This window comes from Vombatus ursinus, unplaced genomic scaffold, assembly GCF_900497805.2.
Source record: "Vombatus ursinus unplaced genomic scaffold, bare-nosed wombat genome assembly UNPS02001287.1, whole genome shotgun sequence".
Classification (NCBI taxonomy): domain Eukaryota; kingdom Metazoa; phylum Chordata; class Mammalia; order Diprotodontia; family Vombatidae; genus Vombatus; species Vombatus ursinus.
In genome coordinates this window covers 18126190-18140092 of record NW_020941065.1, presented here as the reverse complement: position 1 = coordinate 18140092, position 13903 = coordinate 18126190, and the positions used below count along the sequence as shown (strand labels likewise).

Below are 13903 nucleotides of genomic sequence, written 5' to 3'. Positions count from 1 at the left end.
TACCTATGTATACGCATGCAATGTTACATAGACACATAATGTAGGTATACACAGATTTGTTGTTATTCAGTCGTTTCAGATGGGTCTGACTCTTGGTGGCCCCGTTGGGGGTCTTCTTGGCAAAGATACTGGAGTGGTTTGCCATTTCCTTCTCCAGCTCATTTGACAGATGAGGAAACTGAGGCAAACAGGATGAAGTGACTTGCCCAGGGTCACCCAGCTAGGAAGTGTCTGAGGCTGGATTTCAACTCGGCTCTTCCTGACTCCAGGCCTGGTGCCGTATCCACTGTGCCACCCAGCTGCCGTAACACACATAGTCACACACACACACACACTCTAAAAATGTCGCCACATAAAAATGACACTGACTTTAGATGCCTCATAAGGAGACAACACAACTCTTTATTAACTGAGCAAGAGATGAGAGTGAGTGGTTTTATTTATTTAAAAAAAAATAACTGTCAGGGGATATTTCCATTTTAATGTCAGACTTTGCTCTGTGGATCGAGACTGGACAGGGAAGCTGGAAGTGCCACACAGCCTCACTCAGACGAGCCAAACATTTCCTTATCCTTTCAAAAGAAACAGGCTGTCCTGTGCCTAACACGTATGTTACCTGGGATGCTTGCACACGTTATTCTTTCACTACATTCAGGAAACCCAGACAGGAACAAAATCTGGAAATCAGCCAGAGTCAATTCTGGGGCTGCTGAAGGTAGCTTCTGGAAACGGAGCACTGACCCATGCGGACTGTGGACATGGCTATCTGCCTTACTACCATAAACAAATGTTGAATGGCCACAAGGCAGACAAACAGAACCTTGACCAAAGAATTCCTAAGAAGCTCCCTTTCCTCATCATAACATATAAGGGTCAGCCTGGCCCCGGGTGGCTTCCTCCTCCCTGGGGGTCTCAGAGGGGAGGCTGGATGATGGGGGCCTCCTTGTTTAAGTATGAGTGAGACAATAGCTAACGGCTTCTGAGAGCCCTTCCAATTCTTGAAGAGAGGGACCAGGGGCACAGGGCATAGGGTTGGGCTTAGAGCCGGGAATATCTGAGTTCCCATCCTATCTCAGTCTCTTGCTGTGTGACTCTGAGCTTGACTTCTTAACTGCTCTGGGCTCTGGCTTCCTCATCTGTAAAATGGGGATAACTGTATAGTCATTAAGTAAGTATAGCACCTACTGTTTAGGGTCATTCTGAGGATCGGATGAGATAAGTAAAGCCCTTTACAAATGTTAAAGTGCTACAGAAATGCTATTCTAATTATTATTATTCCATGAACTGGCCAAGAATCTGAAGACCTGGTTTCTTGCCCCAGCTCTAAGTAGCTCCATGACCTTGGGCGAGACCATCCCACCTTCTCTGGAGACCTGCTGATTCTAGGACAAAGCATCCGTCTCCCAAATGCTACTCTTTCAGCTCTGGCCAAGGGAGTATTTAGGATAAGAAGACACATGCCCTTTACATGGATGGGGTAATCTCAGTTCTTTATACCCCTTTCAATGGCGGAAGGACTTGAAAGGCTGATCTCTAGCCCTAGATTTTATGGAATAGAAAAAGATCAAAGAAAGGTCATTGCATTCATGTGGCCAGCTCTGTATCTCTGCAATAATTAAGTGACTCCCTGTGGGAAACTGACCCTTCCCTACCAAATGATTCTTCTCCCTGCTGCAGAGCTTGAATCTGAATGGCTAAGCAATGTGGTGGCCCAGAAAGTTCACACACCCAACGAGTGGGGGCCCTGGTCACGCACAAAAATGACACATTTATCAGGATGTCAATAGTGACTGAGGCCAGAGCTGTCGTAACTGGTAAGCACTGAAGACTACAACCACCAAATCACCTTTGTTGAACACCATCTGGGCCTCGCCGGTTGTCAAGGTTGTCTTGTTAAAAAAAGGAACCTTTCAAGTGATCCTGAAGCAATTAAACTTAACCTTTAAGGCCACCCCCAAACCATACATACAACCAAGTCTCTCTGCCGCTGTTCCCACCCCCACCCCCGGGCACTGCAAGAACAGCTGAGGGCCTCCACAGGCAGAACGGTGGCAGCCTTGGAGAAGTCTCACCATGGCCCTCCCTCCCCAGGTTCCAAACACAACTGTGAGGCTGAGGGAGAGGCTTGACCAACTGATGCTCAGGGGCAGATGATTGTCCAGGAGACATCCCTGGGCTGGACCAGAGTTCTCTCTGGCCACCTGAGGCACTTACGTGCTCCAGGGCTGTTCTCTGGGCACCAGTGACTCATCAAAGAAGCCATGAGGATGTGATGTGCTCTAGGAAGACTCCCCCACTTTTATTCCTACGCTTGCAAAGTCAATAAAAACCCCATCTGCACTGGGAAAATCCAGTGCTCTAGCTCAGGCTGGAGCTCTCCCCCAATTTCTATTCAATTTTCTTGTGTCAGAAATTAAATGACGTTTCCTCTCAGGCCCGCTCAGTGTTCATCAGGAACCTCAGTATTTTTGATTGCCTGACATTTATGTTTCTGGATATGGTTACATAGGGACTTGATCCTAGAAATCCCTCCAGAAAGCCTTTATCTATTAGTCAACTGCAAAGAAGGCAGCTTTAAGGTTACTCTTCAGTGGCTGGGGGACAAAGCCTGGAAACCCTTAAAATATTCTTTTTTTAAATTTTTTTATTTTTTAGGCAATTGGGGTTAAGTGACTTGCCCAGGTCACACAGCTAGTAAGTGTCAAGTGTGTGGTCTGAGGCCGGATTTGAACTCAGGTCCTCCTGACTTCAGGGCCGGTGCTCTATCCACTGTGCCACCTAGCTGCCCCTTAAAATACTCTTAATGTGAGGGAGACAAACGGCAGGAAAGTTCCAGAAAAGTGGCTGTCCCCAAGATCTTAAGCAGCACCTAGCAGAGCTGCTGTCCCTGGGGGTGACACAATCAGACCCCACATAGCTCAGACAAACCTCTGGTCACCTCTAGCATCCTCCACCCGCTCACTGCCCCCAAACAGCCCATCCTGCCAGTACTGACTCATAGCTTGGTAGAACGTGGTAAGACTCAATGACGAAAGGGGCCAGGAACCATCTGGCAGGTTACAGATGTGCCATTCAATGGACTCATGCTTTGTGGGCCCAGGACGGGAGCCGGTTTCCTCTCATGAGACAGTGAGCCTTGGAATTCATAGCATCTTCCCTAACTGGGCCAGCTTTCGGCTCCCAAAGGCCAAAGGCCAAAGGCCTGGCTGCTTTGGCTCTCAAGTGACCCTGACTTTCAGGACAGAAAGTGACACGGCCCTAAGCATGTCATGTGCTCTGGGAACAGGTCAAGTCCAAGTGCCTCAAGTGATCACAATGCATTGGTGAGAGTCTGCCTGGGGAAGTCAGGCCCTCCCTCGGGGGATGGGAGGTTGCTTGAGAGCACACAGAGCACCTGGCATTAATCGCTCTCACACTGAGACCCTGGAGAGTAAAGGCCAACGCAACACAGGGATTTTCCTGTGTTTACAATACTGGTCACCACATATCAGTGATTAGGGAGGGAAGGCGGGGGGAATCATGTCGGGTAAATCTACCAGCCTAGTAACAAAGCACAGATCTTGGATCCTGCTATTACCTGGTGGCTTAAGAAGGGTGAGTGGTCTCCTTGCCCAGCCAGGGGCATGACACGAGGAGGGACCAGGAATGGAGAGCTGATTTCCTGCTGTCCTCAGGACTCTCCTCCCTTGTCACTGCCACCCCCAGGAAATGCTGCTGGGTAGGAAGGACACCGGGGCTGCCCTGTGCTGGGCTGAGTCTGGGGAATCAGCCCTGAACTCACATGACAAACCCCCCTGCCTGGCTTTGAGATCAGGGGTTGCTCGGATGGAGGAGACCAGAGATGCAGAGGGAGTCTGAATCCCTGCAACAGCCAGGGCTTCAGGACAAGGCGCCAAAGGGGGCAGTCAAAGGGGGCGGATTCTGGGCAGCACCTTCAACAGTGTCTATGGGGGGAGGGGAAAAGAAGGAGATGATGAACCAAGGGGAAAGGAAACTTCAAAAGTGTTAGCAAACGCTACCATGCGGAACTCTAAACTTTATTCACTTTTATTTATATATTTAACAATTCTAAAGTATTTACTTCTTGCTTTGACAAAAAAATGAAAAATAGAGGAGCACTGCCCCCTCTGTAAGAGAGAAGGGTGATATGTACAGCTACGGAGAGTTACAGTTCCTCCTTTACATACAAAGAAAAATAATATTAATAAAAAAGTGCTTCATTGATCAAAAACAAGGGGGAGGGCCTACGAGCTGCAAGCATCTATTCACACTGTACATCAGACCCAAGAAACCCGTATCGAAGCTTCGGGAGAACCTTCCCTCCGGCTGACGTGCGGGGAGGAGCACCCCCGGCTTCCCCACTGCCAGCTCGGAGGCGCCCTGCCACAGCAGGCCCCGCGGGAGGGGGCGAGGGCCGCAAAGTCCTCCGAAGGCCCCAGCAGATGCCAGGGGAGCAGCGGGCCCTCTGCACAGGGCCTGATCCCAGAGCTCCTTCAGACACTTCTACCCTGTTACCTGGTGACAGCTTTGAGTCCAACAAAGCATGGTCCTCCTTCCCCAGAGGGAGGGAGAGCCTGTGGGTGCAAAGTACGGACACCAAGACAAACCACCACACACAAACCTCGGCTGCTCTCCACCGCTCTGCTCCTACTTCCTGTGTCCCTTTTCCCCAAAAACCTCCTGTCCAAGTCCTGGGCAGTTTCCCTAGTGATACAAAATCCAAATGGATTTTGCCGCTGCTGCTGAGAAGCCAAAAATGGCACCAGATGGAGGTCCCACATAGAGCCCCTCCTTCTGCTGATGGCCGAAGTCAAGCCCAGCCCATTCTCCAAGGAAAAAGGGAATGGGAAGTCTGGTTTCCACTCTTGGAAGCTTGTACTTTCAGAGGCTGATTTCACCCTGGAGGGGAGATCATGATTGTTTTTTTTTGCGGGGGGGGAGGAAAGGAAGCTGGGGCCTTTTGGAACCCTGAGTCCAGATCTCCCTGTGTTAGCCGTGATTGTATGTGAATGGGCAGCCCCGGTGGTGGCTTCTTGCTGTGAAGGGAGGTGGGCACTGAGAAGCTGCAGACTTGGCCCCTGTCAGCAAGAAGGGTCCTACATTCTGGGTCAACGCACAAACAAACCACACGTGGAGAATGGAAAAATCTGCTCATCTGCTAGGCCTCCTCACTGTGTCTGCAGGCTTAGGAGTCAAAATGGGACTTTCCTCAGCCAAGTGACAGGCCTTGGCCACGAGGGCACCCTACAAAACAGGGAGCTGCCTGAGGACAGGAATGGGCTTCTGAGCTCCCCGTCAGCAAAGGGAGGCTAATTCAGCCCAGGCTAACAACAGAGAAGGCGGGATGGGCTCTCATGGGCCCGAAGCTCCCCATTTCTTCTAGCAGCAAAGGTTTCCCCAAACAGCACTACCTTGTTTGGTGGCATGAGGAGTGATTGAAAGCATCAGCAAGCGCATTCTGCATACTGCTTCTGGTCTTGGCTCCTGGCTCCCCCTTCTCCAGCCTCCTGATTCCAAACCAAGCCAGCTCTGCAGTACAGACCAACAGTGGGGAAGCTAAGAGCAACAGGGGCCTGATCCTAGGCCTCACCCCCTTTGCAACCTCCCGTTATCCAGCAAAACCAAAGCCCAAACACAAATCAGAGGGTGGAGAGGCAGAGGGGGCAGGGGGAAAGGGGAGGGATCCTCCACCCCAGCAAGATGCCCTAGAGCTCTGTCCCTCAGAGCAGGTGGTTCCTCGCCCGCCACTCCAAAGTGCGTGGGCCACAGGACCTCCTCAGGGTACCCAGTGTGTGCGGGGTTCCCCAGGGGGGCAGCTGGCCTGGCCCCCGACAGGCAGAAGCTTCAGTTTGAAGTGGCAGCAATGGGTTTCTCCAGTTCGAGGTCCAGGCTGGAGCTTGTGGGGTGCAGGCTGTGATAGCAAGACTTGCAGACTCGACTGGGCTCGAAGAGCTGCTGACTGGGAACCGGCACCTTCTGGTTGCAGCAGCTGGAGCAGAAAACATTCCCACAGTTCCTTGAGTTGGAAAGGGAGAGACACAAGAAATAAGTGACATCATTAATGATGGCTGGGTGTGAAAGAAAGAAGAACCCAAATGCAGCACATTCACCTGGGGCTCTGGGGGAGCTGCTGAGCTGAGGAAACAGGAGATGCTGGCACCGACACCCCATGGCACCAAGCTGAAGGGGCGGATGCTGGCTGAGGGCTGGGCTATGCCCAGAGCCAGAGTCAGCAGCATTGGGCCCATGAGAAACACTGAGGCCATTACCACCTCGACAGGGGGAACACAAGCACACGCACACACGCATGCATGCGTGCACGCACAAGCACATGTGCGCACGCACACATGTGCGTGCTTTTTTTGCCCCTACGATACTGAGATAGACCCAAGTCGGGTGGAACAGCCTCACTCCAATCCCTGTGGGCTGAGGAGGGCAGTGATGGGGGGGGGGGCAATCTGGAATCATGCAAAGCCACAGGGTGAGAAGCCGTGTGTCGCATGCTCAGAGTGTGAGGGGAGGAATGCAAAAGGACAAGGAATGGCTAGAGGGAACACCCCCTGCCCCACAATTAGCTGTCAGTCGGCTGAGGCGCTCAGAGCTCATGCACCTCTGGCGAAACACAGGGTTCAGACAACCTCAGAGTGTGCCCAGGATTTCTTTCTTCCTCTTTCAAACGTGCCTGAGGAAGGCTCAGGGGCCTTTCCCGCTATGGATATGGTGACTCCTGATGCTGACTCCCTTCCTCTCCCTGCCTGATGAGCCCTGAAGTGTAGGGCCCCGGAAGGACCCACTGCCTGCTCACTGACCGAGTCTCTCCCTCCCTCTGGCCTCAGGGGTCAGACTTACTCTCCAGGCTCCCTTTTCAGCCCCAAAGCCTGGAGAGTCCTATGACTGAGGTCAGTCCCACCAAGCCCAACTGGGAGAGGCACCCAAGGGGGTCGGTCACTGCCACAAAAACAGTTTGCCCTGAGCTAGTTCCCAGGAGAGGGCCAGCCTCCGGTTACAAGAGAAGGCCGGCTTTCCAACCTGGCTCACTCCCCTCCATCCCTTTCAGCCACACACCGGGGCAGGGCAATTCTGTCTGATAGGCTGTTCTTCCTAAAGACCAGGAAGGTCAGTGAAGGGAAGGGATGTGGTCTGGGGGTAGGGGAAGAGACACAAGGACAAACAGCAGAATGCAGAGGAGTGAAGGGGAAAGGGCTCTGTTGTGTAACTCTGCTCCCAAGAAGCATGAGTCAGTAAGAGCTGCTGCTACCCTTGGCCAGCAGTTCTGTAGAGAGACGGCCTGAATCTACTGCGACGTGGTCTTCTGCTATTTTGTGTAAATTCAGGAACCTGCATGAGATTGGCTGGATCTCAGCTCAGAGACCCCCCAGACACTGGAGCTGCCTCCTTGGGGCTAAGTGAGCAAGTCTGCTCTGAGTGGGTGGGGCGGAGGATGCTCTCCATCCAGCCTGGCCCGGTCGCCTGGGCCCCTCACAAGGCAGCTCCCAAGTCACAATGACTGTTTCTACTTGGCCAGAAGTCACCTGCAGTGTCCACGTCTGACACCCAAAAGCCTAGGGGGCTATATCCTTTAGGCTGCCAAGGCCCTAACAAAATGAGCCAGGAAATGCTCTTCCCTGATCAGAGATGTCACGGACTGACCTGTAAAGTGAATTACACAGCAACAGCCCGACTGAATCCTAAATGCCATTCTCCTGAGAGAGGGACGTGCTCTGGTTTTCCTCCATTTCTGCACCTGCTGGCCTAAACTACCCCAATCCCCGGGCTCACGTCTTGGTGAGTGGAGAGAGAGAGAAAGAGGGAGAATCGAAAAAGAGTTAGTTTGGAGAAGTTATCAGAGAAATGCAAGACATCACAGACAGGCTGTTGTAAATGCTCACCACATTGGATCAACACGGTCAGTGTCCCTGCAAGGAGGGGAGAAACAGCTCAATGGGGATGCTGCGGAAAGCCCCAGAGAAGGGGGTACTTGGGGCTGATAACACTCCGGAGCCCTGTGGCCAGAGGCTTTCAGAGCTGGCTTTGCTCCTGCAGGGAAGCTAACCACTGCTGCTCATGGAATTTTCCAGTTCCAAAAGAGCATCAGTCCTTTGACCACTGTGGTCACCTTGAGGGGCCGAGTGGCTTCTCCCACTCTTTTTGGATTATTCCAGCCAACCTGCTCAAGCCAATCACAGACCGACTTGGTCATTAGGTCTTTAAAGGATGATAATCCCGAGAAAGAAACCTTCAGCTCCTGAGTATCTCTCTCCTCTCGGGCTCAGAGCTAGCTGGCCAAGCTGAGTGAGAAGGAGCAGAAGGCAGGGGCAGGAAAGAAATCCTGAGGGGCCATGTGGGGCATGATGGCAAGGACACCTGGGCTGCTGTCTAGTCTCTGCCTCTAAATGGCTGTCTGACTTTAGCCAGGTCACTCTCCCTCTAGGGGCCAAGGAACCCCCTCTGTCCTAGAGGGTCCCATGAACCCCTAATGCTCTAGGCTCTCACCTATGTCCTGCTCACCTCTAACATTCCATGCTTTGCACGCTATCAGATATAATGTGGGCCCTCAAAGAGTCATGTTTCTTGACTATGGGACCTTTGCCTCCTACCATTACATGTCCTAAGTTCCTTCCAGTTTGTCCTAGACTCCACGGATGCTCTAAGGGAGCATTCAGATTTCACTCCTCTGTGTCCACAATCAGTAGGTAGGAGGACTAAAGGCCAGGGAATCCATGTGGCTGCTCAGGTCCCCGGGGCGGGGAGAGGCGTGTGCTGAGGTCATAGGGAGAAAACCCAGCCTCTTCTGTTCTCTCTGAGCAACTTTCATCTTTTAATGTGTTCAGGAAGGGAAACAAAAGAGCAACAGCAGAGCAATCTCAAACACAGAGGCAAAGAACAGAGTCCACAACAACCCTCCGAAGCCCAGAAACTTAGCAAAGACACAATCTGGCCTGGAGGAAAAGGCCCAGAATCCAGCAGGAGGAAGGAAGCGGGGACATCCTGCAAAGGGTCTCTCCATGGCTCCCTGGGGATAGCTCTCTGCTCCCTTGATGCTGAGCAAAGGGGGAAGGGGCGGCTGGTACCTGAGCCTCCTGACCACAGAAGGAAGTGCGGTGGCAGTACAAAGGAGGAAGGGATTTTATACTAGAAAGCAGGGGAAGGAGGAAGACGGACGGTGGTTCTCATTTTTTTCACTTGGTAAGGAAACAAAGAGGGCCGTTGCATGATTTTAAAATCCACAGGAAGTTGGTGTGACCGAGGTGGGGCACACATACGGTGCATGATCCCGATTTCACGGAAGCAGAGGCTCTGAGTGGGTGCAGGGGCCACTCTGCAAAACCCAGCCAGCGCACGCCAAAGGGGCGTGGGCACCCGGGGGGGTCCAGGGCAGGGTGGCAGTGGTTACCTGCAGTGGTGCTTCCTGCTGGCAAGCCAGAAGGCACTGTCGCAACCATAGCAGTGAGCGGCCAGGTGGTCAGGGAGCCAGCGGGTCATCTGTGGGACAAAGACAGAGGCAGGTTAGCCGAGGGACGCTGGCGTCTGGCCTGAGAGGGCCAAGCCAAGGCAAAGGAGAGGAAGGGTTGATGCTGCTTCCTTCGGCTCCGACTTGAGAGATTTGGAGTCATCAATAAAGGAAAGGCGTCCAAACCATCTCCACCAAATTCCCCTCAGAGAAAAGAAGTAGCCAAGAGCTCCCCGGTTCCCTACTCCAGCCTGGGGCCCGAGTGGGCCCATGACAATGAGTGCCTGGCGTGTGGGTGCGTGCTGCTGATTCTCAGAGGGCGTGTGGAGCTAGAAAGCTGGTAGCTGAAGGCACAGAGCCGAGGTGCCCGAGTGGTGCCGTGCTGTGCCAGGGGGTCCTGTCCTAACGGAAGGGGGCTGGGGAGATCACAAACAGCTCGACGGTTAGCAGCACAGGGAGTGAGTCTGTACCTCTGTGTCCTGTTTATCCACCTGCTCCCAGCTGGCTTCAGAGAAAATCTCTGTGCTGCAGCAAGACAAGCAGCTCTGATCCACATTGCTTTCCGAGTCGGGGATTGAGGTCTGTTGGCAAACAAACACAGCTGAACAGAACGAACCGGTCCCTCCTCCCCCGGGAACAAGGAAGGTGCAGGGTCAACGAGGGGAGCTGGGGGCCAAGATGCACTTGCTCTGGGGGCTGCTGACCTCTGGAAGCACCAGTTAAATGGTGTGTGGGTCACCGCCCTGTGGGAGGCTTAGAGAAGGAGCAGGGGGGCCAGGACAGCTAAGTGTTCAGTGAGCTTTGCTTCTGGGCCGAGGCAACCCTCAATGAGTGTGATCTCCCTTGGGAGGGTGGAGCTGGAGTGGGAAGGGAGGGTGGAGTTGTGTTCACAGGGGGCATGAGCCTCTGGGCGAGCTATAGCTGGAGCCATAGCCAAAGTATCCAGGCCTAAATCAAACCGAGTGCTTTGTGCCTGACCTCCTTTCTCTGAGGGAGCCTTGGGAAAATGAAAATCCGTCAACATGAGACAAAGACTGAAAAGTCACTTTCACTTGGAAATGTTGGACAAACCCGCCTTTAATGAACGCGTGCTTACGATCCCAGAGCCAGGCCCTCTTGTTCACCAGAGCCAGGGCAGGGCGGGGCGCTCTGGCTCCTCCCTCCTCACAGGTGACACAGTGTGATCACCTGGGCAGGGGACAGCGAGCACACTGAATGAATGCCTTCCTCCTTAGCAAGACTACGCGGTGCTGGCCCCACAAACTACATTTTTCTCCAGGAGCGCCAGTCCTTCTGAGCACGCACAGTTCTGCCTCAGGAGACATCTGCGCATGCAATGACTCTGGCTGTCTTCAAGCCCCACTCAAAGAACACCCACCCCCAGAGATGCACACAGGATGGAGCAGAACGAGCCGACGGACGGATGTGACTGCGGCAGCCCCGGCACAGGCCAGCTGGAGGCCTCCTTGGCCCTCACTCCCTTGCGGCCTTCCCCTCAAAACCTGCCTTGAGGAGAGCCCCTTCAGGAACCAAGCTGCCGCCGCGGCTCCTCACCAATCCCCCAACTCTGAACAGGACAGGCGCCAGGCCCTGGGGCCGGAGCCCAGTCTCTGTAGGCGGCGGCGCCTGATGAGGCCCACCATACTCACCACTTCATCCCCAAAGTCCCCATTGAAGCGCAGGGAACTGTTCAGGTACTGACTCTCCAGGCGGCTCCTCAGCTCCTGCACCTGCTTCTTCAAGGTCTCCACTTCCTGCTGGTGGCCCGTTTCGATCTGGCGCAAGCGCTGCTGGATGGCGTCCGTGTAGACGGGCATGCCGTCGTCGTCCAGGTGACTGCGAGCGGGCTGCTCTGGGCTGCCGGCCGCCAGCTGCCTGCCCGGCTGGCCCTGCAGCCACTTGGGGTGTGCGCTCCGCAAGGGGAGCTGGGTGGAGCTGGCGCTTGCAGCAGACACCCGGCGGCTCCAGGGCCCCTTGACCCGCCCGCGCTCTCCATCCAGACAGTGTCCATTCGGGGCAGGGTATCTCTGGGGCACTGTCAGCCCCACAGGGTTCTCTGTGGCCGTGTTCTCCATCTCCAGGTCTCCGTTACAGACAATCTCCTCTTTACATTCAGCTAAGGGCAAGGCACAGGAAGAAGGCATTGGGCTGTGTGAAGTCCTGGGCACTTTGGATCCCGCCCTGGCCCTGTCCACCAGGTGCTCCCCATCGGCTCGAGAAAGCTCATCATCCCCGCTGTCCAGGAGGCGAGGTCTGTGACCAGGACCTTCGGGGAGCTGCTCTACTCTGGCCTCTCCTTCTGTTACCGTTTCCACAGAGCTTTCCACAGCGGACGGTCTTGCTCCCGGTGGGATTGCCGGGGGCAGGGAGATGCCACAAGAAATCTCGGGGGGCAGTGGGGCTTGATGGCTGTTTGTATCCACATTGCTGTTCCCAGGCACTTCCCCAGGCCCCTCCAGCAGGCTGTCCTTCTTAGGGGGCTCCTGGCTATGGCTCAGCAGAGCCCTGGGCTCATCGGGGTGCCCAGGGAAACCTGCCAACAGCTGATGTGTGCTGTTTCCTGGAGAAGTCATCAGAGCCGCCAGGGCCATCTCTGGTTTCTTATAGAGCTCCGTGTCCTCCCGCTGGCTCTTCTTATCTAGGAGAGCCTCCTCTTTGGTCTCCGTCCCCTCAGTGCTACTCCTCAGGGGGGCTTCCTCCAGCCCCCCATCCTCTTTAGTGGCCTCCTGCAGGATGTTTTCCATCTGCCCTTCTGCTACGCCAGCGGCGACTGAAAGTTCAGCTCCCCCCAAGGCCTTGGCCTGTCTGCCCAAACTGTCCCCATCACAGGGCTCCTCCCCGGGGCTGCCCAGGCCACTCAACTCCAGGGAGCGCCGATGTTCTTGCCACCTCTCGTTGAGGCTGGGGTCGCTGCTGCGCCGACTGGTTGGAGGCACGCTGCTGTCGCAGACTGTCGTCAGGTTGTCAAACGACCGTGTCTTTGGTAGCCTGGGAAGGGAGAGTGAGTGGAGATTAGAAGCTCACTAAGAGGATCTCTGTAAGGACATGAAGAGGCAATCGTGACTGATGGTCACTATCGTTCCCCTGAGTGCATTCCAGCAGCACCAGAGGCGGGGGCTGCGTGGACAATGGGATGAGGGTCTGGGGCCTCCTGAGGGCTTGTCTGGCAAGCCCTTGACTGCAGGGATCCTCACTCACCCTCAACCCTCCAGTGCTCTTGAGAAACAGCCCTGATGGTCTAGTTGTGTGATACTGATGGGCCAGTGAGAAAGAAAAGCAGGAGTGTGAGCTCGGAAAGACGTCTGGACAGACAAATTCAGTGCTCTACAACTGTGACGAGATCTGAATGAACTTGGGTGCCCATGACAAACTTCTGAACTTCAAATACTGCACCTGCCTCTCAAACCCAAATGGACATGCGTGTGTGCATGCGCACGGGTGTGCATGTGAACATTACCGACATGCAGCAAGAGTCATTCAGGAATCAGTTGGCCACACAGCACTATGAGGTCTGAAAACTTCTGAGGGAGTAAGACATCCAGAAACAACTTTGTTTAAATTGTTTCACAATGAATCTGAAAACTCTCTTGGTATTTCTGCAGTATTCTGAAAGTTGAGGATGCTTCCAGGCCCCCAACAAGCCTCAGGTGTCCCATGTCATCCCCACTCCCTCTTTCTACGTTCACATCCACAACTACACACTGGCCTGACGGCCCAGGCTGTCAGGGCCAATGGCTCACCTACTCAGAGGCTGATCTTCAGGACTGGCACCAGGGACTGGGTATGGAGCACAGGTATCATCGGCAGGTGTGGAAGGGGAGGGACACGGGAGGTACACGGCACTCCAGAGCATTAGGTTTCGCACATGGCACACTGGATACAGCACCTAAAGGGGGAACAAGGGGTAACCACGTGCTGATCAGACTTGCTGATGTTTAGCAGAAAAGTCCCAATGGGGCTGGAACATACTTTAAAGTCAGTGAAATGGAAGCTTCCATTGGTGTTCTGTTTTGTTTTGTTTTTTTGGTGAGGCAATTGGGGGTAAGTGACTTGCCCAGGGTCACACAGCTAGTAAGTGTCAAGCATCTGAAGTCGGATTTGGATTCAGGTCCTCCTGACTCCAGGGCCGGTGCTCTGTCCACTGTACCACCTAGCTGCCCCTGGAAGCTTCCCTTGGAATGGGGAGAGCACTAGACTTGGGAGGAACAAACCTCATCTTGGTGCCTGGCTTTTAGCAACCTAACCTAATTATATGAGGAGCCACACAGGGGCACCTGCACTTTAGGAAAATCATGTGAGTGGCTGAATACAGGACGGACTGGAGGCAGCAGACCTCCAGCGGTCCAGGTGTGAGGTGCTGAAGGCCTGTACCAGGGTGGTGAAATGGACGGGTCTTGACCACAGTGTGGATTTGGGGGCTGAGAGACAGTGAGCAGTGCAGGAGGGAAGGTA

The 13903-nt window shown here is 54.1% G+C and overlaps 1 protein-coding gene across 5 annotated transcripts in view; it reads right to left on the bottom strand.

The window, feature by feature from the left end:
• Positions 1-4016: 4016 nt before the first annotated feature.
• MTMR3 (myotubularin related protein 3) overlaps positions 4017-13903 on the bottom strand; it is a 193485-nt gene continuing 183598 nt past the window's right edge. Inside the window, exons 16-22 of one of the 5 annotated variants that reach the window (XR_003569189.1) lie at positions 13192-13337; positions 11101-12439; positions 9922-10032; positions 9395-9483; positions 7890-7916; positions 7651-7781; positions 5929-6016 (exon numbers count right to left, since the gene is read on the bottom strand). Coding sequence is in view for 4 of the 5 variants with exons in the window: in XM_027863537.1 (XP_027719338.1) it covers positions 5845-6016; positions 7890-7916; positions 9395-9483; positions 9922-10032; positions 11101-12439; positions 13192-13337 (1884 nt within the window). In the remaining variant the exon portion in view is untranslated. Of the gene's footprint in view, positions 6017-7650; positions 7782-7889; positions 7917-9394; positions 9484-9921; positions 10033-11100; positions 12440-13191; positions 13338-13903 lie in introns of all 5 variants that reach the window. The other 4 variants (XM_027863537.1, XM_027863545.1, XM_027863551.1 and 1 more) reach the window with 4 other exon arrangements.